The following is a 23,465-nucleotide window of genomic DNA, read 5'->3' on the forward strand; positions in this document are numbered from 1 at the left end:
AACTTTTTAAATTGCAAAGTCCTCAAAATTAATCAGGCACAACAAATCTGTTTCTGTAGAAAGCAGAGACAAGGCATCGAGTCTGTCTTGTTCAGTGGTGGGATCCAAAAATTTTAATAACAGGTTCCGATGGTGGTGGGATTCAAACAGTGGCGCCACCGCACACATGCACCTCCAGTCCCTATTGGGCAGGGAGGTGGCTTTAGTAACCCCTTCTCGGCACTCAGAAAAAATTAGTAACCACTTCTAGAGAAGTGGTGAGAACTGGTTGGATCCCACCTCTGGTCTTGTTACATTGTTATTCTGTTGGGATTTTTTATATGCTTCAGCTGTGAGTATTCATAATACAATGGTTCAAAAAGGAATAAGGGACTGTGGTCTGCATTGTTTCAGTGAGTAGCCATGTTGGTCTACAACAGAACAGCTAAATTTGAGCCCAGTAGCACCTTAGAAACCAGGAAGATGTTATGGATATAAGTTTTAATAGTCAGTGTTCCCATCATCAGATACAAGTTGGAATGGAGATTTTTAAGTGGCTATATCCCAGTCAGAAGGTGAGAGGGTGCTGAAAAGAAGGAACTCCGTACAGATGTATAATGAGCATTGTAACCAGCTTGAAAAGAGCAGTGGGAAAATGCCTGGAGGCATAAAATTAGTATATGTAGTGACATCAGAATCCTATGTCTCTGTTCAGTCCAGGGAAGGGTATAGTATTCTGAACTGGTGAATGAATGTAGGTTCTGCAATCTCATCTAGTAATCTCCCCTTGAAGCTTCTTTGTTGGAGGAGTACCACTCTTTGATCAACAATGGAATGACTGGATCATAGCTAATGTTCTAAATCACAGGTGTCAAACTCGCGGCCCTCCAGATGTTCATGAACTACAATTCCCATCAGCCTTTGCCAGTGTAGCCAATGCTCATGTTGGGAGGGACTGATGGGAATTGTAGTTCATGAACATCTGGAGGGCCGTGAGTTTGACACTCCTGTTCTAAATCATGTCTAATGTTCTGTGCTTGTTACAAATTTCTGTAATTCGTAGTCGTGTGCTGTTCAGTGCTGTTGGCTTGCTTCTGACTTCTGACAACCACTGCAAATTAATTACCTCCAACCCAAGGAAGTGGGGTTTGGGGAGGGAGGGACTTTAATGAGGTATAATGCCACAGAGTCCACCCTCCAGTGGCCATTTTTTCTAGGAGAAATGATTATCAATTGTAATCCCGGTAGATCTCCAGGCAATATCTGGAGGTTAGGTACCCTAGTTGTTAGTAGGTTGCCAGCTCTGGGTTGAGAAATAACTGAAGATTTGGAGGGTGAAGCCTGAGGACAGAGCTTGGTGAGAGACTTCTATGGGGTATAATGCTATAGAGTTCTCCTTCCAATGTGGCTATTTTCCTCACCTGTTGTCTGGGGATCAGATGTAACAGTGGGAGATCCCCAGCCACTACTTGTAGCTTGGCAACGCTAGTTGGTCGTCGCCACAATGCCAAGCAAATAAGTAGTATGCATGTATATAGGTGTCCCTACTACACTGTTTATAAAAAAAATAAATTAAACATATGGAAACAAATAAGTCAAAAGTGTTCAGAAAAATAGTCTCTAAGGGAGGAAAACAGTAACAGAAATAGATGATAAGTAATCACATAGAATAGGTACATTATACAGGTATATCCTAAATTTCTGATAGAAAGAATGTAAAGATGATTTGTAAGAGGTGATGTATGTATTAGCGATTATGTGTTACTTAAGACAAAAACTTTAAAGGTTGGATTTATTTGTTATGTTTAATGTTACTGTTCTTTTTATTTTAAAATTATTTTAAAACCTTAATAAAATTTTCATTCAAAAAATGTTCAGAAAAGGAGTTGGCAAACAATTCTGCCTGCTACCTTTCTTTCCCTCTCATGTTGAAGACCTGAAATGCACAGCTGAACTCTCTCGCTGAGAAAAGGGACCCAGCTATGCGCCTCTCCAACCGTCTCAAAATTTCAAACTCAAACAACCTGCCCACTTTTGACGTCCGGTCGGAACCGAAACGCTCGCGAAGCGACCAGCGGCGACCGAGAGCGCCCCGGATTATGGTAGCCACGCCCACTCGGGACGGCTCGGCTAATCAAACGGTTCCATTCCTCAACTTCAAGGCCCTCCCTCTTTCCTAGAGTTACGTGATAATAGTTGGCGAGAGGGAGCGGCCGTTGATTCGTCCTGGAGGCGGTTGTGGATTGATGGGAGCGGAGGGGGGTGGGAGAAATATAACAGGAGGAAGGGATGGTGGTGGAGGTGAGAGTGTCGCTTGCAAATAAACGCGCTCTTCTTTTCCAGGTTAATAACCCGTACGGTTATCTCCCCCCCCCCTTTTTTTTTTCCTTCTCGGCGTGTGGTACAGTCCCGTTGCCCCTTTCGTTAGTCGCGACTCCCCTTTCTATGGCATCGTCCATAAATCAACCCTTGATTTGGAGGGGGATCTTCTGCTTTCTGGCGCCCTCTGTCCAGTCTGGGGGGGGGGGGGTGCTGTTAGATCGCGAAAAACTGCCTCCCCCTTGCTCGCGCAGTGGTACGTCTCGCAGAGCGTTAAGAGGAAGGAGCGAGGAGCGGAAGAAGACCGTCCCATCCCTAGTGGAGGGGAGAAGGAAGAGAGTAAAGAGCCGAGGAAAAAAAGGTGTCAGGCGTCTTAACTGTGGAAGTAACTAATTCCAATGCGAGAAGGAATTAGAAGGCGAGAATAAAATATCTCTTCCCATACAGAAGTGGCGACACGGCCGCTCCCTGCAATTTGGCTGCGGTTTTTTAATCACCGCCATAGACTTCCATTGAACCAGGCATAGCAAACTTTGCTCCTTATGGTCCAGGGTGGGTTTCCCCTGTGCCTTGTCTCAAAATAGCTGTTCTCACTTCTCAGCTTCTTTGAATCCTAGTCCGTTTGTAAAGCTGATAATGGCAGGCGCAACTTTCTAAAAAGGCAAGTCTTGCTAATAGGCGTCCCGAGCAATATAAATGCTATTTTTTTCAGAGTGCTGTGTTTCCCAGTGATGCTAATTATTGTTTCTATGGCAGCGGTGCTGAAAAAACATTTTAAAATGCTGCCAGAGAATCCACATTTCTTTACAATGCGGGTGCATGCTGCTCTGATCTCCGCCAGAGTACCCATGACCGCACTGAGTTATTTTTGTTGAACAGAATATGGTAGCCCCCACAAACGTTATGGAAGAACAGGGTAAAAATCTTTTAATAAATACAGTTCATTCAATAAATGCAACACATCTTCATTTTTGAGCTTTTCCTCATGTGTTTTGCCAATGTGACTAAAATTGGATTGGGCATTAGTCCATTCCTGAAGTACATTTTTGTTTTGTTCAGCATTTCCTCCTGTCCCGTGTGCATTGTCCCTACTGTTCTGTAGGGATAGCGGCATGCTGCTCTCCATTCCCCCTCCCCACAAAACCCTCAGTTGAAATAAACATATACCAAATAAATAAAAAGTACACTGCGATACAGGAAAAGAAGAGCACAGCGCATTTAATTTTAGACATAGGTTTAAGTTTTATGAGTAGGATAAAGGAATAAGTTGGAAAAGCAGCTATCCAAACACATAGGTAATATTCAGTTTTAGGGTTGAGGACTGAACTTGGACCAACTGAGCTTGGACCAAGAAGAGTTGGTTTTATATCTCCCATATCTCAACCTAATTTCTTTCACAGAGTTGAGCTGGGAGGAAGGTGATGAGAGTTGCATAATGATGTGCAGATGGGAGCATTAAGGAGCCTTGTTAATCAGTTTCCGTCAAGAGCTTGTGACATTTTCCAGTAGCTAATTGTTGCAGCCTGGGTACTGAGGAAACATTGAATCTCCATAGTAGGGGACAGGTATTTATTTGCCGTTTTACACCTGCTAACTAACAAAAGTTCCTAATTCATCTTACTGCATGTTTAAAATAAATATACATATAAAATAGCAAACACAGTTAAAACAAACCTCCAACTGAAACACATAAGGAGACTGAAGACAAAGGCTTCACTCCAGGACAAAATTCCCAAATCCCACACACATTATTGCCAACCCAAATAATACAATACAGCTTTCAAGTTTCCAGAACTATCTTCATCAGGCTGGATGTTCAAAAACAAGGGGTTGGGGGGAGAGAAAATTTGGAAGGTCATGATTTTACAGGGGTGTAGCGTCCAGGGGGGACATATGGGGTCGAATGTCCCCAGGCTGCGGCCATTTAGTCACATGGGGGGTGGAAAATCACCCCCCTCTTTCTTCTCCCTCTGTGATGGTGACTTTGAGATGACCTGGTGCAAAAAAAGTTGTTTGGTCATGCTGGGGGAGGGCGGCCCCCCCACGGGGTGGGGGTGGGGCTGACAACTCAGATTTTGCACTGAGCTACATTTTTCCTAGATACGCCTCTGTTATTTTAACACCTGTTTTATTTACCTACTTCTTGGGTAGAATGCTCAACTGACGCAGCAGGATGTTTCAGAAACTTGGGTGGATAATATGAGTGTATAAGATGCAATTGCATATTTTTGCACTGGAAAATAGTGGTGTGAAAAGGCCCTTAGCAGGGCAGCAAGAGCAAAGTAGGACTTCCTTTTGTTGTTTGAAAACTCCCTGAATTTCATCATAATACTTAATATATACTTACATAATATGTGTAAGCTTGTACTCTGCTCAATTTTGGTTCTTGTCGGTGTAGTTTTTCTGTGTATGGATTCTTTAAACTCTCTGTTTCGTAAGCTGGTTTTGGCATTTCCCCCACTTAATATATTCCTGGTATAATACAGTTCTCTCCAATATCTTAGGTTCCTCTGCTTTTCATTGTTCTTTATAGGGTGAGCCTTACTGTTTTTCCCTGTATTGTTTGATAATGTATTGAAACAAACGAGAAAATTAACCACAGATTTTGCTGTAAAATCAGATAGGCATTATCCAGCTTTTGATCTCTGTTTATCTGGTCACATTGAACTAAGAGTAAATCAAAAACTATTGCCAAAAATCTGTGTTAAACTTTGAAGAAATAACTTTTGCTTCTTTCTGTTTTTCCTGACTACAGTAGTCAAACTGAGTCATTAGTCATATGACCAACAATGGCATCCTTTTTAGCACAAGAAGTTCAGCTTGCTAAAAGGCATGAAGAAATGTAAGTACATATTTCAGAAGATAGTCTGAGAAAATAGGAATGGTTACGAACTTGAAATATCTTTCCAGACCTTACATTTATACCACTTTGTGATATGATTTGACACACTTAGATTAACTGGGGAGTTTATTTTGACTGAATGACTTCTGTAAACTGTTCAGCTACTTCAGAATATTCCTTCACTAAATTTTAAAAAAAGTTGTGATGTTGCAAAGCTGATTTCTTTGGTTAGTGACTGTAAAGATGCTTCCTCTAGGGGGAGCTGTGCTGCTGATGCTGGTGGAAAGAACTTAGAAATGAAGAGATATTCCCATAGTAAATTGAAACTATAGCTCAGCAATTGGTTTCTGCCATCCTGAATTCAGCCTACAGTCTTATTCAGTGCGATGATTTCTCCATACTAAGTCTCAAAATAAACATCATAAAATCTTATATTAATAACAATCATATATATGTGTGTATCAAATAATTTCTAATTGTAAATGGATTGCAAAATGGAGACCTGCATTTTTATGACCAGTCTATTGTTGTCAAGGAACCTCCATGTCATTAATTCCTTTATTACATATGGGAAAGTGTAGCAGCCTCTCTTGATGTACAACTCCTGTATAAGAACAATGGCATGTTTAACGCTGAAATGCTGCATCAGGGGACTTCAGTGACTGAAAAGGCAGAAATAATTAGCAGTATTTAAGCATGGGGAAGAATAGTATTCAAATGTGTAATGCTAGGGTACAGAAATCCTGTTAGTACCTTTTGGATATGTGATGGTTTCTATATATTCCTTGGATAACATAGACTACCTGGGAAGTGATCTACTGTTGCTGAATCCCGGAAATGTAATAAAGATGTTCCCCAGACAAACGGCAAGGCCAGCCTACATATTCTGGGCCAACTGAAGTTTCGGGACCATTTTCAAAAGCAGCCCCAGGCATTACAGTAATCCAACCTGGATAGGATCAGAGCATGGATCACCATGTCCAGATCATACTTTTTGTGAACCATCCATAGTTGGCATATCAGCCAAAGGCATTTATGTGACATGGAAAAGACCTGAGCTTCCAGCTTTAGGACAGGATCCAGAAGTACCCCCAAAGTATGAACCTCCTCTTTCAGGGAGAGTCCAACCCCCGCCAGGACAGGCTGCGTCCATGATCCCTAAGCAGCTTCTCCTTTGACTGGTAGCTTCACAGTCTTTTCTGGACTACACTCCAGTTTATTGGCCCTCATCCATCCCATCGCCCTCTCTTAGATCCAAACTAGACATGAGTTTGGAGTTTGAGTTTGGATTTATATCCCCCCTTTCTCTCCTGTAGGAGACTCAAAGGGGCTTACATCTCCTTGCCCTTCCCCCCTCACAACAAACATCCTGTGAGGTGGGTGGGGCTGAGAGAGCTCCGAAAAGCTGTGACTAGCCCAAGGTCACCCAGCTGGCATGTGTGGGAGTGTACAGGCTAATCTGAATTCCCCAGATAAGCCTCCACAACTCAAGCGGCAGAGCTGGGAATCAAACCCGGTTCCTCCAGATCAGAGTGCACTTCTCTTAGCCGCTGCTCTTAGCCACTATGCCACTGCTGCTCCCATAATGATGGGTCGGACTCATGGACACCAGTACTGTTTTAAATCCTAATGCAGGGGCCAATCTACAAATGGGCAAAATCAACAATTGCTGATACGTGTGCTGTCTTCATTGTGGCTCTCACCTTATGGAGTGGTCTGCCCAAGAAGGTCAGGACAGCTCCCACTCTCCTGGCTTTCTGCAAACTTTGGAAAACAAATTATTCAGGAGGGCTTTTCTCCACAGGTAATAGGGTTACACTGTGCAGTGAATCACAGACTTGCTTGAATAAATGATTAGGCACTACAGCATATAGCTTACTGTATGTAGCATCCTATTATGTAATTTTTGTAACATTTAATATGTCATATTAATCCTCATGCTGCACTTTAGTTTCTTTCTGATGGTTTCAGACTTCTGCAGCCCTAATTTACTGTTTATTGAATGTCCCGCTTTGTTGATTGTACTGTATAATCCACCTTGCACCCCATGAGGAAGATAGACAATAAATGACATAATTAAATTAACTTTGCCCTGCTATTGTTAAGCTAGATGCAGCATGTCAAGCACACATAATTAGTGTTATTCAAGATCCACTTTTACATGTAATTTCTTTCTCAAATTTATATTTTACTCCCTATCAAAATGGAGGTATTCAGCTGAACCATTATTATAACTCTGTTCCTACCAGTGATAGAAGACTCATACAGTTATTCAGTTATTACACCTAGCTGAAAGAAGACATGGCAGGTAGTCTAGAACCCATCTTTACTCGTTAAGTATTGTTGCACACTTTGATACATCTGATGTAACCATTCAAATGAGCAGAGCACTGGATGACAGACAAAGACGATTAAGAGTCTGCAAGATCAGACCAAGGGTGTATCTAATTTAGAATCCTTCCCCCCAATAGTTACCCGTTGAATTCTTCCAGGAAACCCATTAAGCAAACATGAATGCAACATCCCTCTCCAGTTGCTTATTACCTGCAGCTAGTATTCTGAAATTCTGGCCATTTATGCATACACTACTTACCCCACATCTGATTGCTTCACAGTTGTTTATTGTTTACACATTTCTGTTTATGCTGCTTTTTGTTTACACTGGGTTCCTCCTCCTGTTAAGTGTTACAGCCCAGCTGATTCACCATCTTGCTTACCCTCCACTTCTTAGTTCTTTTGTGCAGCTTTTGCAGGTGTGTATGTGCCATCATTAGTCTAGTGTTATTTCGCTAGACCATGTCAATTTCATGTCAATTTCATAAGGTTTATTGTTTCAGCAATACATTCAGCATTAAAATGCAATTTTGAAATCCCTTTTGATCATTTTGAAATGGTGGCCCAAAGAGCAGGAAGAACTGTTGTGGTGTAGGCAGGGAAAGGTGGGGAGAAGCAAGAAAACCTGAAGAAAGTCTAACACACAGTGATATCCTTCACTTTTCCTACAAAGGGGGATAAAAATTTGCGTTCAACCAGGTTTCAGAAACTGCAGGGATTCTCTAATCTGAGGGTGGGGTGACTGCTGAAGAGGGAAAAAATTGTGCGTAACCACTAATCAAACCCAAGGGAAATGTGTGCTCAATGTGATGGAGACCGAGAGTTCATTAAATCCCAGTGGGGATTCCATTTAGCAATCATGGCAGTCAGCTGTTGATTGACCTGTCATCCAAGAATTTGTCTAATCCCTGAAAACATTTAAGCCACTACTATATCTTGCAGCAGTAAGTTTCATGCTAATTATGCATTCTGTGAAGAAATAGTTCCTTTTGTTTGTCTTGAACATATTGTCAGTCAGTGTAAAAAAGAAGAATTTTTATCTGTCCATTCATTGCATGCTTTTCACAAATGTATTAGTTATTCACAGCCTCCCTTATTCCATCTCAAGATCATCAAGATTGTGGTTCAGAAGATGATAACATGTCCTCAGTATTATTTTGGTTTTTGTATTTTCCCCTGCAATGATCTGGAGCAGGGTGTATTCCTCTTATGTTTTCTAATTTATTGAACTATTGCCCTATAGAGAAACTACACTTCCAACACTGTTCCCCAGTGTATCTGTAGCTTATATATTTTTTATTCATGCTTTCCCCCAAGGGTTTTGATATGTCCACTATATCTGTGGGTGGTTGTTTTTTTGTAATACTAAGAACGCTAGTATCCTCTTCTTAGATTGGAAGGTTTTAGCATTACTGTATATATTACTTCTCTATCCAGATGCCTGTTTTTGTGTGGAATTTTCCCATGATCCTTTGGCCCCTTTAAACAATGTCAGTAGTTTCTGAACGCTTGTTGCCCTATCCCTGCACCATGGATCTAAAACATTTACATGAAGGGGTGTGTCTTGAACTGTGCTGTATGTGTCAACCTCATGTTGGCAAACTACTCTATGATCTTTTTGATCTTAGGTGCTAAATAACTGGTTCATTTGGTTCAGCTAGAGCTTGGACTAGAAAAGTTCCTCATTGTCTACAGTAGCTAAATCATTCCTTCTGATCTAATCGATCTAATCGATATAACTCACTCTCCCTAGCTGATTCTTGGAATGAAACAAGTAGCATTTTAAAAAATGCTATGTGGATGGGTCCTGTATTTCAATACCTATCAATTTGGTTTCCAGGATGTCAAGGATATATTTCTCACTGTTGTTAGTGCCAGTGCATACTACAAGCATGGACTTCCTGTACTCTCTGACAGCTCGTCCAAATAGTATGTGATGTCCATACTTTCGCACCAGGCAGTTCAGTCATATGTGGTCTTCATGCCAATCACAGACCCATTTCTCTATGTTCCTGATTACCAAATTTCCTACTAGTAGTTGCTCTGTGGGAGATTGTCTTGAAGAACAAACACATCAACTGATAGGGGGGAAAACGATCTCCAGGAAGCTTTTGATGTAAAGATTATTATTAATCTTTTTATCAGTCTTTAACCTTCTCATTAGGACTTGCAAGGAAATGTATCATTCTGTCGGAAATAAGGACAGGATCCTGGGGAAACCTTGCAGAACAAAGGAAAGATTTGAAAAGGCCACTTCTTGCGGGAATCAGCAACATTTAATGATTTAAAGATCTTGATTGCCAAGGAGAGAAATGACTATGCTTCAGAATTTGCAAGCTACTTCAACAGATACATTGATTTGGGGCTAGGTGTGTGACACCCTTCCCTCGGATCACGTGTCACTTTTGCTCAGAAACCTACACCTTTAGTAACAGAACCCAGTTAACCTGTATAACAAATGATGCTGCGTATTGCTGCCTCCCAAGCTGAGTAGTGCTGAGTGTCTCATTTGTGCACAGAGACTGCTTGTTGTACAACTGGGTGGCTACATTCTCTATGGGAGCACAGCAAGGATGGGACTTCCTGTGCTTTTTCCCCTCCTTCAGTGCACCCACGCGATATTCAACATAATTAGAGGAAAATTGGGTGAGGGTAAAAGGTGGTTGTTTTTCTGGCTGTTGTGCAGAAAAATGGTCTGCCCACTTATCAGAATGTTTCCCTTTTGTAGACTGTCTCAGAGATCAGTGTTGCTTCAGCAGATGGAGAATCATCTAGGAGACAGAGAGGCTGCGAAGACGTGGCAAATGCAAGAAGCTAATGCTGCTCATAAAAGAAATTTAGTGCTGACAAATGTAAGTTTTGGTGTCTGTCGATTATGAACCATATACTAAAATCTGGGAGGAAACAAAAGACATTTATTTCACCTTAGGATGTAATGAGCTGTTCTTCATACTTTCCCTCTGAAAGCAAAGATGGTAGGGATTCCTAGGAACAGGAGAATTATTTTGTTGGCTCAGACTAGTTGTCTGTTTAGTGCTCTGACACCATCTTCCATAATGGTGTCCATTTAAAGTGTGCATGTTTGTCCAATTTTGTAAAGCACAATAAAAATGATATGTGCATAATAAATACCAGACCAGAACACAGAAGAATAATTTATGTACTCTTGACTCTGTCTTGCAGAAATAAAGTATAATTTCTAACAGTCCATTTATGTTATGTTGAGGCAACCTGGTATCAGTCCCTACCCCAAATGCTTGCCAACTTGTGTGTATGAGAGCTGGTCTGTATCTTTCTACTAGCAACATGCGTCACATTAAGATGGTAAAGGTACGCTTAAAGAGAGGGCTCATAAACTGGACAGCTTCTTGTGAGGTACACTAGCAGAGATAATGGGTTGGATTCAGACTGAAGAGGCAGTTTCTACTGATTCCACCTTCCTGCTACTTATCTCCTCCTGATGTAATTCCTTAGTGTTCCTGTTCCCCAAGGACAGCATTTTGTGGAGATCAGCGGGCTGCAGTGAAAGAGGACATAGAAAAATTGAAAACTGTAAGCTGGATGGAACCCACTCTCCACAGAGGCACATTCCCTTCCCTCCACTGCAGCAGAATCCATATTGCAAAGATCCGTCCACCTATTGTCCTAGTGGGTGGCTGGATTTTTTCCCCTTCCTGTAACGTTATCTTCAGGTTCAGTGCTTTACTTTTCTTCATTTGGTTGAATGGCAGTAATTCCTTTATATGGGAAAACAAAAGGTGGAGCTTAACCTGGTAGAACTCATTACCCCTGCTGAACCCCGCCATTAAAAAGCAAGTCTTTTCTTCCAGTTGGCATTGCCCCATCCTGGTTTCTTCTCCTCACTCCAGAAACTAATTAAATGTTGAGACGTCGGTACAGAACATTGGGAGCTGGCTTTTATAAATACAAAGGGAAGCTTGAAACTGGGTGTTGTGGGTCTGGGAGCCTTAGGAAGCAAGGACGGAGTCTAGATTGATAGAGGTAGTTGCCATCTTGTACTTCTTATGGCAAATGGTAGCCTGGTAGCATTTCAGCTTGTTGTCTGTGAAGAAGTCAGCAGTGAGATGCAGAAGTACTGCACCAAGCGAGCTCCAGGCTGTGGAGACTTAAATATCCATCCTCGTACAGTACACTCTGTGAAGATTAAGCAGCCATTTGGGCAGTCATACAGTCATACCAAACCCAGTGCTTGGAGTTCATAGTGTTTCTTTCCTACTTGATCACCCATTCAAGTCAAAGGGTATCGCCAACAATTTTAAGTCAAACCACTGCTGTAGAAGCTAACCAGACAATAGAAACCTTTTCATCTCTGTTGTTTCCGGCTTGTGCATCTATTTCTAAGGAAACCGTGACCAACCATAAATCTAAGATTTGCCTTTGATGTAAACGATCTTTTTTTCTATTTTGACATATTTTATCTTTTTACAAATAAGAGGCATTCTAAATTAGCCAGTTGTAGTTCACCACATATTGGTTAAGCCACGTATTTGTCTTTTAGGCTCATTCCGCACATGCAGAATAATGCACTTTCAAACTGCTTTCAGTGCTCTTTGAAGCTGTGCAGAATAGCAAAATCCACTTGCAAACAGTTGTGAAAGTGGTTTGAAAATGCATTGGCTCATTCCGCACATGCAGAATAATGCACTTTCAAACTGCTTTCAGTGCTCTTTGAAGCTGTGCGGAATGGCAAAATCCACTTGCAAACAGTTGTGAAAGTGGTTTGAAAACACATTATTTTGCGTGTGCGGAAGGGGCCTTAGGCACTATATGGTGATGCCTCTGATTTTGCATTGCATGGTCTCCCCTTTCTCCATTACTTGGGAAAGAATGCTACTTTAACTCTTCCACAAATTCATATTATAGACATATATACCGCTCTGCTATGAAATACACTTACCTTGGGGCTTTGCTCTTTCTTGTTGTGGTGTTGTGTTTTGTGACAGAGTGTCTTTGTTTTAATTTTCCAGAGACATTCCCAGGGCAGTGCAGTCTCAAAGAGTGGGGATGTGTCACCTCTTTCTTTGAAAAATGGGAAATTACTTCCCTTTAATTGCTTTGTTCTAAACATGTTATGACAGATCACCCACTCATCCACTCTGCTCTTTTTGGAGCTGAGGGTTCTGTAACCCTCTTGTGCATATTTCAGTTGAGTGCATACGAAATTCTTCTGTCTGGAGCCGAAAAAGGAAATTTGCACATGGTGGGACTCCTAGTTCTTCGCGGGAACTGGCATTTGGACACATTTTGATGGAATGAGCAGTTTGGCAGTTGGAGGAGTCCCAATATGATCTTTAAAAAGAAGCAGTTGAAGAATGGAAGGGAAGTGGTTTGGTTGGTGGTTGCGGTTTTTCTTTGAACCACGTCCTGTATTGGACTAGGTTTACTCGATTTGGTACGTTGGTTCCACAATCGCAGCAGTTTCACATAGGCATTGCAAGGCTGTGACCTCTTATCTGTGGGCTTCTAGCTTTTTATAAGCTTTTGCCCTTCTCCTGTTCCAGATGGTCATATTGCAGGGAGTTCACAGGAAGAAATTGACGTCGTTTTAAAAATGGAGAGAAGGAGCCAATAATGGCACAGTTACTGTGTGGGGTAGATTTTATGCATTTGTATGTTCTATCCTCTAGAATCGTATGGGTGGGGGAAAGATCTATCTTCTCTTGTTGATGCTGCAAGATCTCAGCTATCAGTTTTAAAGAGTATTACTATTGTACATCTAAAACAATAGCTTGCTATGAAGTAACAAACTACCTTAATCACAGAGGAGAAATGTTTAAAGCCTTCCAATTTTTACTACTAATGCATTCCTCTGAATAATTTTCCAAAGTGTCAGAAATGTTAGAACAGTCGTGGAAGAAATAAAAGCATATGTATGACCATCAAAACAAATTGTCTGGCAGAAAAAGCAGCATTAGTAAGTTTAGATATATTAATTTTATTCTGGCTTTAACAGACATGCAGAACTACAGATGCTTTCCGATAGCAAAATAAAACAGGAATGAGATCCATGCAGAATATTATATTAGAACCTTGAAAATAAGGTTCAGATTTATGTGCCAACTTTAGAAAATTGTTCCTGATACCAGGCATTGTACATTTCACAGTTAGCATGTGGAGAGTTGTTGATTTGGCTTTCTCAGAAATACACCGATGCCATGATGAGGTGTTGTTGTATTTGCCTGCATTTAAATAAAATTGAAAAAAAAAAATCTGCCTCAGATATGTTTTTAGCTATGAAAAGAGTTGCTGTTTCTCCAGTGCTTGTGACAGAAATGTTGGACTTCCAAAGCTGAGAAATGGCTGAAACACAAATGTGCAGACTTGGCTAATTGTACGAAAGATAATGTTGAAAAAAAAAGGAGAATAATCCTTATCATTTGACATTTAAGGATATTTGCAGCATAGTCAGGTGTAGTTCTTTGTGAGTTCAGTGGAACATATTTCTGGTCAAATATTCCAGATAACCGTGCAGAAGGTCATGCTGTGATTCCAGCATTTTTTCCCCCATGTTGAGATACTCATTGTTCTGATCAGTTTAGTATTTTCCTGGTTCCAGTCATAAAGTTATGAAGATAAAGTCTGACTGGCTACAAACCAGTAGATGTACCACGGCTGATAGGACAGGGAATAGGTATCAGCACGCTTTTAGAAAGTGACGCATTGTTAGACATGTTTTCAAACTTGCAAAATAACAATCAGAGAAAGGAGATTATCGCTGGTTAAACTGGTAATATGTGCAGGGCACTACAATATTCACCTGATACTTTTTAGTTTAAACTTCCATTTATATTACATCGTTTTAAAAGTAGAGTGTGCTTACGTATCTGTAGACATAAGTGTCTTCTAACTGCAGTACAGTTTTCTAGCCTTTTCAGTTCCTCGTGCTTCTTGCCTTAAAATAGAAATGTTTATTATACTTTGGAGGGATGTTTATTTGTCCCTCTGTTCTTCTGCTCTTTTCAGAGATGTATTTAAAACGCTTCAAGCCATCGTGTTTGACATTGTGGCATCTTTAATGCGGCAGAGGTGTCTGCCGTGCAGACTGTTCAGAAAGTGAATTGCCAAGAGCAAGCCCTTTCAGCAAACCTTAAAGGGAACATTCCCCCAAAGACTTGATTACCTCTAGCAACCAGTGGGCAAGGAAAGGTGCCACGCGGTCTTTCTGTGGCATTGTTTTTTCTTTCCTAAAGCAACAATTTTCCGTTTTCTCATCTTCCATCAACAATTTCTGTCAGTGCCTGTCATTCAATCAGTATTATGGATGATAATAGACTTCAAAATATGCTATAACTGAAGAGGAGCAAAAAAAAAAAGACACGTCTGGTACTCAGGCCATGCCAAAGTACCCTTTTCTTCTAAAATTGTTGCTGTTTTCTTTCCCCCCTCCCCCCAGTACTTTATTTTCATATCACCATAAACACCCTTCTGTAAAAGTGATCGTAAATGATGGTCTTCACTTGGATTGCCTTATCCTGAAGAAACATACATAGTGCATTGCTGGAGGAAGAAGAGTGTGCATTAAGAAAATGATAGTCTGCCAATTTGTTTTTTTTTAAAAGCCAACCTTGGGAATGAGTGGCATTTCAGATCATTATGACAACTCAGTTCTTTGGGCCAGGGCAGAAACGTTTTGGAAAGCGTTGTAGGAGTTTATGTGTCAGGGTACATCTGCTCTGTCATTTAAACTCCGGAGTTGTTAGTCTGACATTGTGAACTCCCCTTTCATGTAGAGATCAGGAGATGTCTTAGTTGGCTATAAATGCATTAGTGTGGGAAGAAAGAAAAGTTGCGGGTTTTTTTTTTCTTCCCCTGACCCAGCATTTTGACAGTCATTCAGATGGTCACTTCTGTTCGCCGTCTGTAAATTTCATTCAAGGTCCTCGACCCTGGTTCGATCTGGAGTGGCTCTGATTTCCGAGATTACTCCCATTGGCGACTCGGTTTGTTGTGAATGTCCTAACGTTTTGGCCGTGTTGCTGCAGGATCCTTGCCCTTCTAAGCTCCCACGGTCGGACACTTATGGGAAGCCCCTTTGGGGAATTTCCTTGTTAAAAAAACCTTTAAAAAATGCCTCACTCTTCACACTCACTCTCTGCTCCCGACGCTGCCATCTGCTATCCTCCCTTCTTCCATCTCTGTTCTGCATTGACTTCTTCACACCCCACTCCCACGCCCCTTCCCATCTCTCTTAATTTGCCCAAAAGGCCTGCGCTTGATCTCTTTAATGTTTGTATATGAAACTAAGCCCATGGGCGGGGGTGGGGGGGTGTCACAGCTTTTAGGAGGCTCCCCCCCCGCAAATCGAATCTAGTTCTCTGTGAGCCCAGCACATGGGAAGTGGAAGTCCATGTGCAAATTTCCTCAGAGAAGCTTAATAGAGGTGAGTTTTCATTACAGTTTGAATGTCTGGTGAACAGCTTGCTGCCTCTCTACATCTTTGTGCACATGTTATGCATGCATATTAGCAAATCATCTTTGTCTTAGGCGGCGAATCGCTTCAACAAAACCGCTTTCTTTCTTTTGTAGCCTTGCCACTTTGTGGCTTTCTTTCAGATGGGGGATTGGCTTCCTCACGTGTGCCCAGCAAATGCTTTCACTCCGAATTGTGAGTCATCTTAACTGTAAAGTGCCCCCAGTACATCAAGTTGAAACCATGAGGTTAGGGCTCTCGGTGAGAATTCCTCTGCAGTAAAAAAAAACAACTCTCTGTCACTCTGAGGGTGTTTGTCAGGGTACAGCTGATTCATTTAAAATCTCCATTGTATTGACCTTATTCTTCAAAGTCATTTCTGAGAGGGTTTTACCTTGCCAAGTGAATAAGGATAATCATACCTGAGAGATTCAGTCATTTCCTGGGAGGCAGTGATACAACTTTTATCAGGTGAAATAATCTCATTGGATTTAGGCTGCAGCTGTCATTATGATTCCAGGAATAAGGGCCATTTCACACATTGCATGGTGGCTACACTAAAATGTAGTGTTGGGGAACCACAGATAGTCCCAGACCCCAGAAAGGCATAACTTGCAATACTTATGTTTGTAAATGTGGGGGTTTTCACATGGCACACTCACAGCTGAGGTAGACATCTAAAAATGTAATATGTGAAGAGGGGCTGATTAGAAAAGCTGAACTGGAAAGAGGAGCTAGATCAGTGCCTCTACTGATCAATCAACACCTGCTTTTAAGAGGAAATAAAGAGGTCCATGCATTTGACCTAGATACATCAAAGCTAACTCGGATAATGCTGAGGAAAGATCACTGTGAACGCACTCAGTGCTGAGTTCCTTTCCAGTCATTCATCCGATGTAGAAAGACTGCCCATTTGTGTCTTTGGGTGGCAGTCCCAATTCTTACCCACCTGAGACTGAGCAGGAGTCAGGAAAGCTGACGGGATAAAATTTGTAGGGCAGAGCTGACAGGTGAACTGAAAGGAGCAGGGATCAAGTTGAGAATATACTACATGGCTAACCAATACTTTGTTTGTATTGTTGAAGGCTTTCCCGGCTGGATTCTACTGGTTGTTGTGGGTTTTCCGGGCTGTGTGGCCGTGGTCTGATAGATCTTGTTCCTAATGTTTCACCTGCATCTGTGGGTGGCATCTTCAGAGGTGTATCACAGAGAGAAGTCTGTTATACACTGTGTCCAGTGAGAAGGGGATGTTTTAGTGGGGTATATATTGTTCATTTCCCAGGGTGGGGAGCCAATCAGTAAGTGTTTGGGTGGAACTTGCTATGCAAAGGTGTGGCTGACTGCATTGTAATGCAAGTGGGGTTTTTCAGTCCAGGGAGTAATTCACATTGGCATTCCCTGCAGCAGCAACAGTCTTAGTGAATGCAAACCCTGTGTCTGGGTGCAGTCCAAAGGGATAAAACCATGCTCAGGTAACTCAAGGCCATTCTCAGGTAACTCAAAATAGGGGACAGATGGATTGGGAATAACTATTCCTTTTGTTCCCAGCATACATTTCAGAAATACCAAAGCTATTTCAAGAAGCCTTCCTGGAACCAGTCCAAGAACCAGAGAAGAAAGGACCCATTGTACAGGAAAGTCCAGACCAGAGGAGAGACACCTGACCAGGAGTCCAAGAATTCAAAAGCATGACTCGAGTGCGACTCTAGAATACAAGAGGATTTCCTCCATGGACTACTTATGGAAATGGCAGACCAGAGTTTGCTGATAGCACGTATGCTCCATCTATTAGAAAGCAAACTGAAGACATTGGCAGATCAGACAATCAGGCTCACAGAAAAACTTCTAACTCTCCCTCAAGCCTCTTTGGAAATAAGCCCGGATTGCAGTACAATTTACCTAAGCAATTCTAACAGGGCGGTTAATGTAGCACCTTTCAGTGCTAATCCCAGCGCTGGTAAAACAAATGGCTTCACTCTTTTTTCTGACAATATGAACTTAACATTGTTGTCTTCACAATTAGTAATTGATGTTTTCCCTTTGAAAAATTGGATGCCTCGATGGAACTCAGCTGATAGAGCAAGTCACCATCTGCAACAAATACTTCAAAACAGGATAGTAAGAGTTATAGACATTGAAATGCTTGAAGTGTCTCCCTTTTATAGTAGAATCCTGTTGAGCTTTCCTCACATGGCAAATCTTCTGATGAGACAGATACTGATGAGACAGATTCTGCAACTAAATGGAGTTTACCCTTCCAGAATTTTCAAGAATCAGCAAATTAGATCTCTTACCTGAATAAAGAGTAATCTATTGCAAATAGCCAGGAGTAAATCGGATACACATCTAAGGGACTTACTATCAGAAAGCTCTCAAATGACTTCCACAAAATGCATTGGCCAAAGTTCCTGGCAGCAACAATTCTTAACCCAACAAGTATCCTGCAAAACAAATAAGTGCTTTACTTCCTCTCAAATGGAATTATCTGATTCTGCAATTACGATGAACGCCATAACCCCCCATAACCCCACTAAGTGACAATCCTACACCGATCTTATCTGAAGAGAGTCAAATGAACACTTCTACCATAACAAAAATTTCAACAGTATATTCCAGTTCAAATACTATCAGCTCTGGCCATATGGAGCCCCATACTCCAAACCCTTGTATTTCTGATAAAGCATCACCAGAATTCACTTGTCCCTCTCTCATCAAAAATGGAAGCATTTTCCCTGATGATGGAGACCTAGACAAAATTGAACAAGAGGATTGACTGAAAAATACTCCAATAACTCCTAATTTGAAATGCCTTTCCTGGAATATCTCAGGATGGCAGTGCCACATTGGAGATACAGATCTGTATAACTTTTTACTACCTTTGATTTAATTTCCCTTCAGGAAACTTGGATGCCCACCGACATTTGTTTACAAGGTTTTGCATCCTCAGCATTGCCAGCAAAGAAGGAACATAATAGGTTGTGGTGGGTTTTCTGGACTGTGTGGTCATGGTCTGGTAGATTTGTTCCTAACGTTTCGCCTGCATCTGTGGCTGGCTTCTTCAGAGGTGTAGCACAGAGAAAAGTCTGTTTCACACTGTGTCTAGTGAGAAGGGAAAGTTTAGTGGGTAAATTGTCCATGTCCCAGGGTGGGGAACCAATCAGTAAGTGTTTGGGTGGAACTTGCTATGCCAAGGTGTGGCTGAGTGCATAGTATTGCAGGTGGGGTTATCAGTCCATTTTTTAAGTACTGTTAGCCAAGCTTTGCTAATTTTCAGAGTCTCTTCTTTCTTATTGAAGTTGTCTTGGTGTTTATGAATTTCAATGGCCTTCCTGTACAGTCTGACATAGTAACCTTCCAAATTATCCAGAATTTCAGTGTTCTCAAATAAAATGTTATGTACAATTTTGTTTAACGCATGTTCTGCAACTGCAGATTTTTCAGGATGGTTAAGCCGACAGTGTCTTTCGTGCTCCTTAATGCGAGTCTGAATGCTGCGTTTTGTGGTTCCTATGTAGACCTTTCCACAGCTGCAGGGTCTGCTTAACCATCCAAAAAAATGGGAATAAAGGGGAAATTAACTGCCACAACTGGTGGAGCTCTGTCGAACCTTCCTGATTTTGCTAGAAATCCAAGCAAACAGATTCTACTCCGGGTATCACCAACAGAGAGCTGAGGCAACAGATGTTCTCTTAACAGTGTGGCCGACTGGACAGCTATATGCTTTTCTCTACTCTTGGTCATTCTCAGATTAATAAGGAGAATCAAGGAACAGAGGGCACGCATTATTTTACTGGCACAGGGACTCATCCAGCACCCGGATCCAGGACGATAGCAGCTAACTATCATCAGCACAGTTTTAGTAGTTGGGCTAATGTTCTTTAATGTATGGTGTACTCTGGCATTATTCTTACCTTAATCTTCTTTGTTTCCTGACTGGGCCCTTCCTGGGCACTATGCAGGCACATACCAAGTTTTGTTCTTATGTCCACAAGTTTGAGTTGGAATGTTATAAAGTTTTTTAGGAACTGCATTTCGGAGTCCCCAAAACCGAGGAGAAAGCAGTCTGCCTGGCAAAAGGAAGCAGAAATTTGATCCTGCCTCCCCGATAGGACATTGGGAAACACCCAGATGTCTTACTATGGCCAGAGAAGAAGGACCTTTCACAGGCAAATACCAACGGTCATTCCATAAGCCCTTGTGGGTTATAAATATATACATGTGGGAGGGGGAAAGATGCCGGCCTCTCAGTGTAGCTTAACTGCAACACTGGCCTAACAAACAGTTGTGATGTTATTCTGGCAGGACACCCATCTTTGTGCACCTATTCACAGCATCAGCAAGTCTTGTTGAGCCATCAAACCCAGTCTATATTTAGCTTTTAGGGTTAGATGTTTTGGCTTTTTTTCTCTTTCCCTTACTTCTTATAAATTTATCTTTTCCATGACATTTCCCTCCTTCCTTAGCCTTTTCCCAAAAGCAATGAGGTTTGCATCACGGCATCGGCTCCCATTCATCCCTTCTTACCTTCTTTCCTTTTATTACCACCTGACTTCAGATTGTAAGTAATTACGAGGGCCAAGGCTTATCTTTTTATATCTTTGCTGTAAAGCAGCATGTATCTTGATGTCATTTATGAACTGCTGACCATGTGTATGGCTAGACTACTGTTTTGGATTTCATACCAAAATAATAAAATATGTCTGTGTGTATTCTGGAAAAAAATCACCATTTAAAAAAGACTGTGTGTGTGTTGCAGGATATAGAAACAGCAGAAAAGAAGCTACATGCAAGAGAGCACTTACTTCCACACCCTGATACTGTTAATCTTGAAGTAAGTTAAATTCCTTTCGTGCCAACCATTTCAGTTTTTGATACGTTGTACATTGTGATCGTCATCAGATTTTAGAATGTGCATAGAGGTAAAGGAGAGTTTAGTAGTTGATTTCTAGACACATTTGCTTCATGTTTGAGGCTCTTAGTGAAGATCAGTGGCGGAGCAGCAAGGGAGAAGGGGTTGCATTGTGCACCGGGTGCACGCCTGGAGGGGTGGAAAATTGCCCCTCCCCTTTTCCTTGTGACCCCCATGCCCCTCCCGCACAGCCCCCCCACCCCGTCCCACATTTACCTTAGTTCCTTTTCTTTTTCTAGTACTTTTTCAGGCTGAAAAGAGCGGCCTATTTACAGTTCAGGCTCAAAAACGGCCTGAGGAACTACAGGTCCCCTAGGAACTGTAGTTCCTCAGGCTGTGTTTGAGCCTGAACTGTAAATAGGTTGCTTTTTTCAGCCTGAAAAAGTACTAGAAAAAGAAAAGGAACTAAGGTAAATGTTGGGAAAGGGCACTGCGGGGGGGGGGGGGGGTGTAAAGAAAAGTGGGAGGGGTCGGGGGCGATTTTCTGCCCCCCAGGAGTGTGCCCGGTGCGCAACGCACCCCAGCACCCCGTCCCCTTGCCGCTCCGCCACTGCGATGAATTCCAGTACTCTTCCCAAGCTGGGAACTGAAAGGTGAAGGGAAATCATCTCCAGAGTCACTTGGCACTTTTTAGACACTCAGAGTGTCTTATGACTGCTAGGATGATCCGCAGCCGAAACTGAAGTCACCTCGAGTTCCATGAAGAGGCAGGATATGAGTAAGGCTGTGTCACTGTGTCACCTGCCTGTTGTGACAATCCTCGTCCTCTCCCCAGCTCCATACTCAGGAGGAGAGCTTGGGCTCATCTGTGGCACACTGGCACTCTAGTGTCTGGGAATGACAGCAGTGCATGAATGAGCTCTTGCTTCCCACCTGAGCTGAGGAGGAAAGGCAAAGGGAAGGTCCCCCATCAGGACTCCAAGTTCCTCAGAAGTAGCCCTCCCTCTTGGTTACCAACAGCAAATGTTGGCTGATTACCAATGGCACCCAGAATGCATGGATTTCTGAAGAAACCTGGCTTTGGTTTTGGCCACAGTTCAAGGATCCACCGATTCGCTTGCCCTGATGATGAGCACTCTTCCAGTACTCTTGCACCCATTTTACCATGTGTTTCATTCTTTCACATTCGTTGTAGAAAACAATTTTACATTTATGTGTAAAACTGATGCTAAAACTATTTGGACCTGTTAACTTCCATATCCTTTTGGCTTAATACAGTTCATTCATGTATTTTTTTAAAACGTCAAACCATTTTTAGACCTCAGATAATTAAAATGATCTTAGTCGAGGATCTGAATGTTTGTAATCCAGAAAATGATTCATTGGTCCAAAGAAGCCTAACCCCTGTGTAACTAAATGAAACCATTATAAAGTTCAAGGATTTCTGTACTAATACATTATTCACCACAAGAGGGCACATCCAATCATTGCAAATTTACTCTAGGAATTGAAATCCTTACAGCCTCCATTATGTCATATAATTGCGGGATTTGAGATTTAGCAGCAGAGTAGTTTGGCCTTTTCTAAATTACTTCACACTGCAATAAGCTTCAAAGCACATTGGATGTTTGAATTGTATTGGGGTAAACACTGTAGATTGCATCGTAAAGCAACGTTAATTTGTGTCTTGCGTTTGTATCTTTTCCAGACTCTTTACTGGGCACAAATAGAAGAATCCATTCCCAAGTGGGAGCCATTTTTTCTAGGAAGAACTCAAGCCCCTGTTGGCTTTGGAAAAATCAAGCAAAAACAGAACATAAAACCCCCCAAAGGATCAATACCAAGATAAACAGGAAACAAAATCAGACTTAGTTTGTTGTTAGGGATGTATTCAAACCTCCAACCACTGGGACAGTAAATTGGAATGTAATTGATAGTTGTGCAAACACCACCAGTTCTCAGTCTGCATGGAGTTCTCAATAGCAGACAAGAGCATGAGAGGTAGCATCGTGCAAAGGTCAGAGGATTGTATAAGGAGTGGGGAGATCCAGGTTCAAATCTGTACCCAGGTATGAAAGTTTCCTGGGTGACCCTGGACCACTCTCTCTCTCACTCTATCAGTACTTCACCTCGCCATTGTGAGGATAAAATAGAGAAAGGAAGAACCATATATGCCTTTTTGAGTTGGAGCATGGCTAGATATACATGGTCTGTGCATGAACTGGAATGCTGGAGAGCACTTGTTGCCCAATATGCTGCTTAGCATGATGGATTTGATTATGATGATGACATGAAAGTATGAAACCCAGATGACACACTGAAATGTAGAAGTTGGCGTGTTGAATCGAATTTTTTCTCTCTTTCTCACAATACTAGAACCAGGGGGCATTCACACAACGTGTGATTGGTGTTTGGAATATGCTGCCACAGGAGGTGGTGATGGCCACTAACCTGGATAGCTTTAAAAAGGGCTTGGACAGATTTATGGAGGAGAAGTCGATCTCTGGCTACCAATCTTGATCCTCCTTGATCTCAGATTGCAAATGCCTTAACAGACCAGGTGCTCAGGAGCAGCAGCAGCAGCAGAAGGCCACTGCTTTCACATCCTGCACGTGAGCTCCCAAAGGCACCTGGTGGGCCACTGCTAGTAGCAGAGTGCTGGACTCGATGGACTCTGGTCTGATCCAGCAGGCTAGTTCTTATGTTCTTAT

At 41.9% G+C, this 23,465-nt stretch overlaps 1 protein-coding gene across 3 annotated transcripts; it reads left to right on the forward strand.

Annotated features, from left to right (window-relative positions):
- The first annotated feature begins 2,255 nt into the window (after positions 1 to 2,255).
- On the forward strand, positions 2,256 to 23,220 carry LG03H3orf14 (linkage group 03 C3orf14 homolog). 3 transcript variants are annotated; one of them, XM_048490558.1, is made up of 5 exons: positions 2,256 to 2,280; positions 5,054 to 5,140; positions 10,203 to 10,326; positions 20,662 to 20,736; positions 22,463 to 23,220. In XM_048490558.1, the coding sequence occupies exons 2-5, from the start codon at positions 5,088 to 5,090 to the stop codon at positions 22,601 to 22,603; spliced, it is 393 nt and encodes a 130-aa protein (XP_048346515.1). In that variant the 5' UTR covers positions 2,256 to 2,280; positions 5,054 to 5,087; the 3' UTR covers positions 22,604 to 23,220. The 3 variants fall into 3 exon arrangements, with proteins under 3 accessions (XP_048346515.1, XP_048346516.1, XP_048346517.1); XM_048490559.1 differs by having other exon boundaries at positions 2,266 to 2,322; XM_048490560.1 differs by lacking the exon at positions 2,256 to 2,280 and adding an exon at positions 2,415 to 2,659.
- Positions 23,221 to 23,465: the final 245 nt, after the last annotated feature.

Source organism: Sphaerodactylus townsendi, linkage group LG03 (genome assembly GCF_021028975.2).
Source record: "Sphaerodactylus townsendi isolate TG3544 linkage group LG03, MPM_Stown_v2.3, whole genome shotgun sequence".
NCBI lineage: Eukaryota > Metazoa > Chordata > Lepidosauria > Squamata > Sphaerodactylidae > Sphaerodactylus > Sphaerodactylus townsendi.

Excerpts from the sequence above, each read along its gene's own strand:
- LG03H3orf14 (XM_048490558.1), top strand. The coding sequence starts at position 5,088 with ATGGCATCCTTTTTAGCACAAGAAGTTCAGCTTGCTAAAAGGCATGAA. Across the intron at positions 10,327-20,661 it reads GAAATTTAGTGCTGACAAAT|GATATAGAAACAGCAGAAAA; the intron begins GTAAGTTTTGGT and ends TGTGTGTTGCAG. Across the intron at positions 20,737-22,462 it reads CTGATACTGTTAATCTTGAA|ACTCTTTACTGGGCACAAAT; the intron begins GTAAGTTAAATT and ends TATCTTTTCCAG.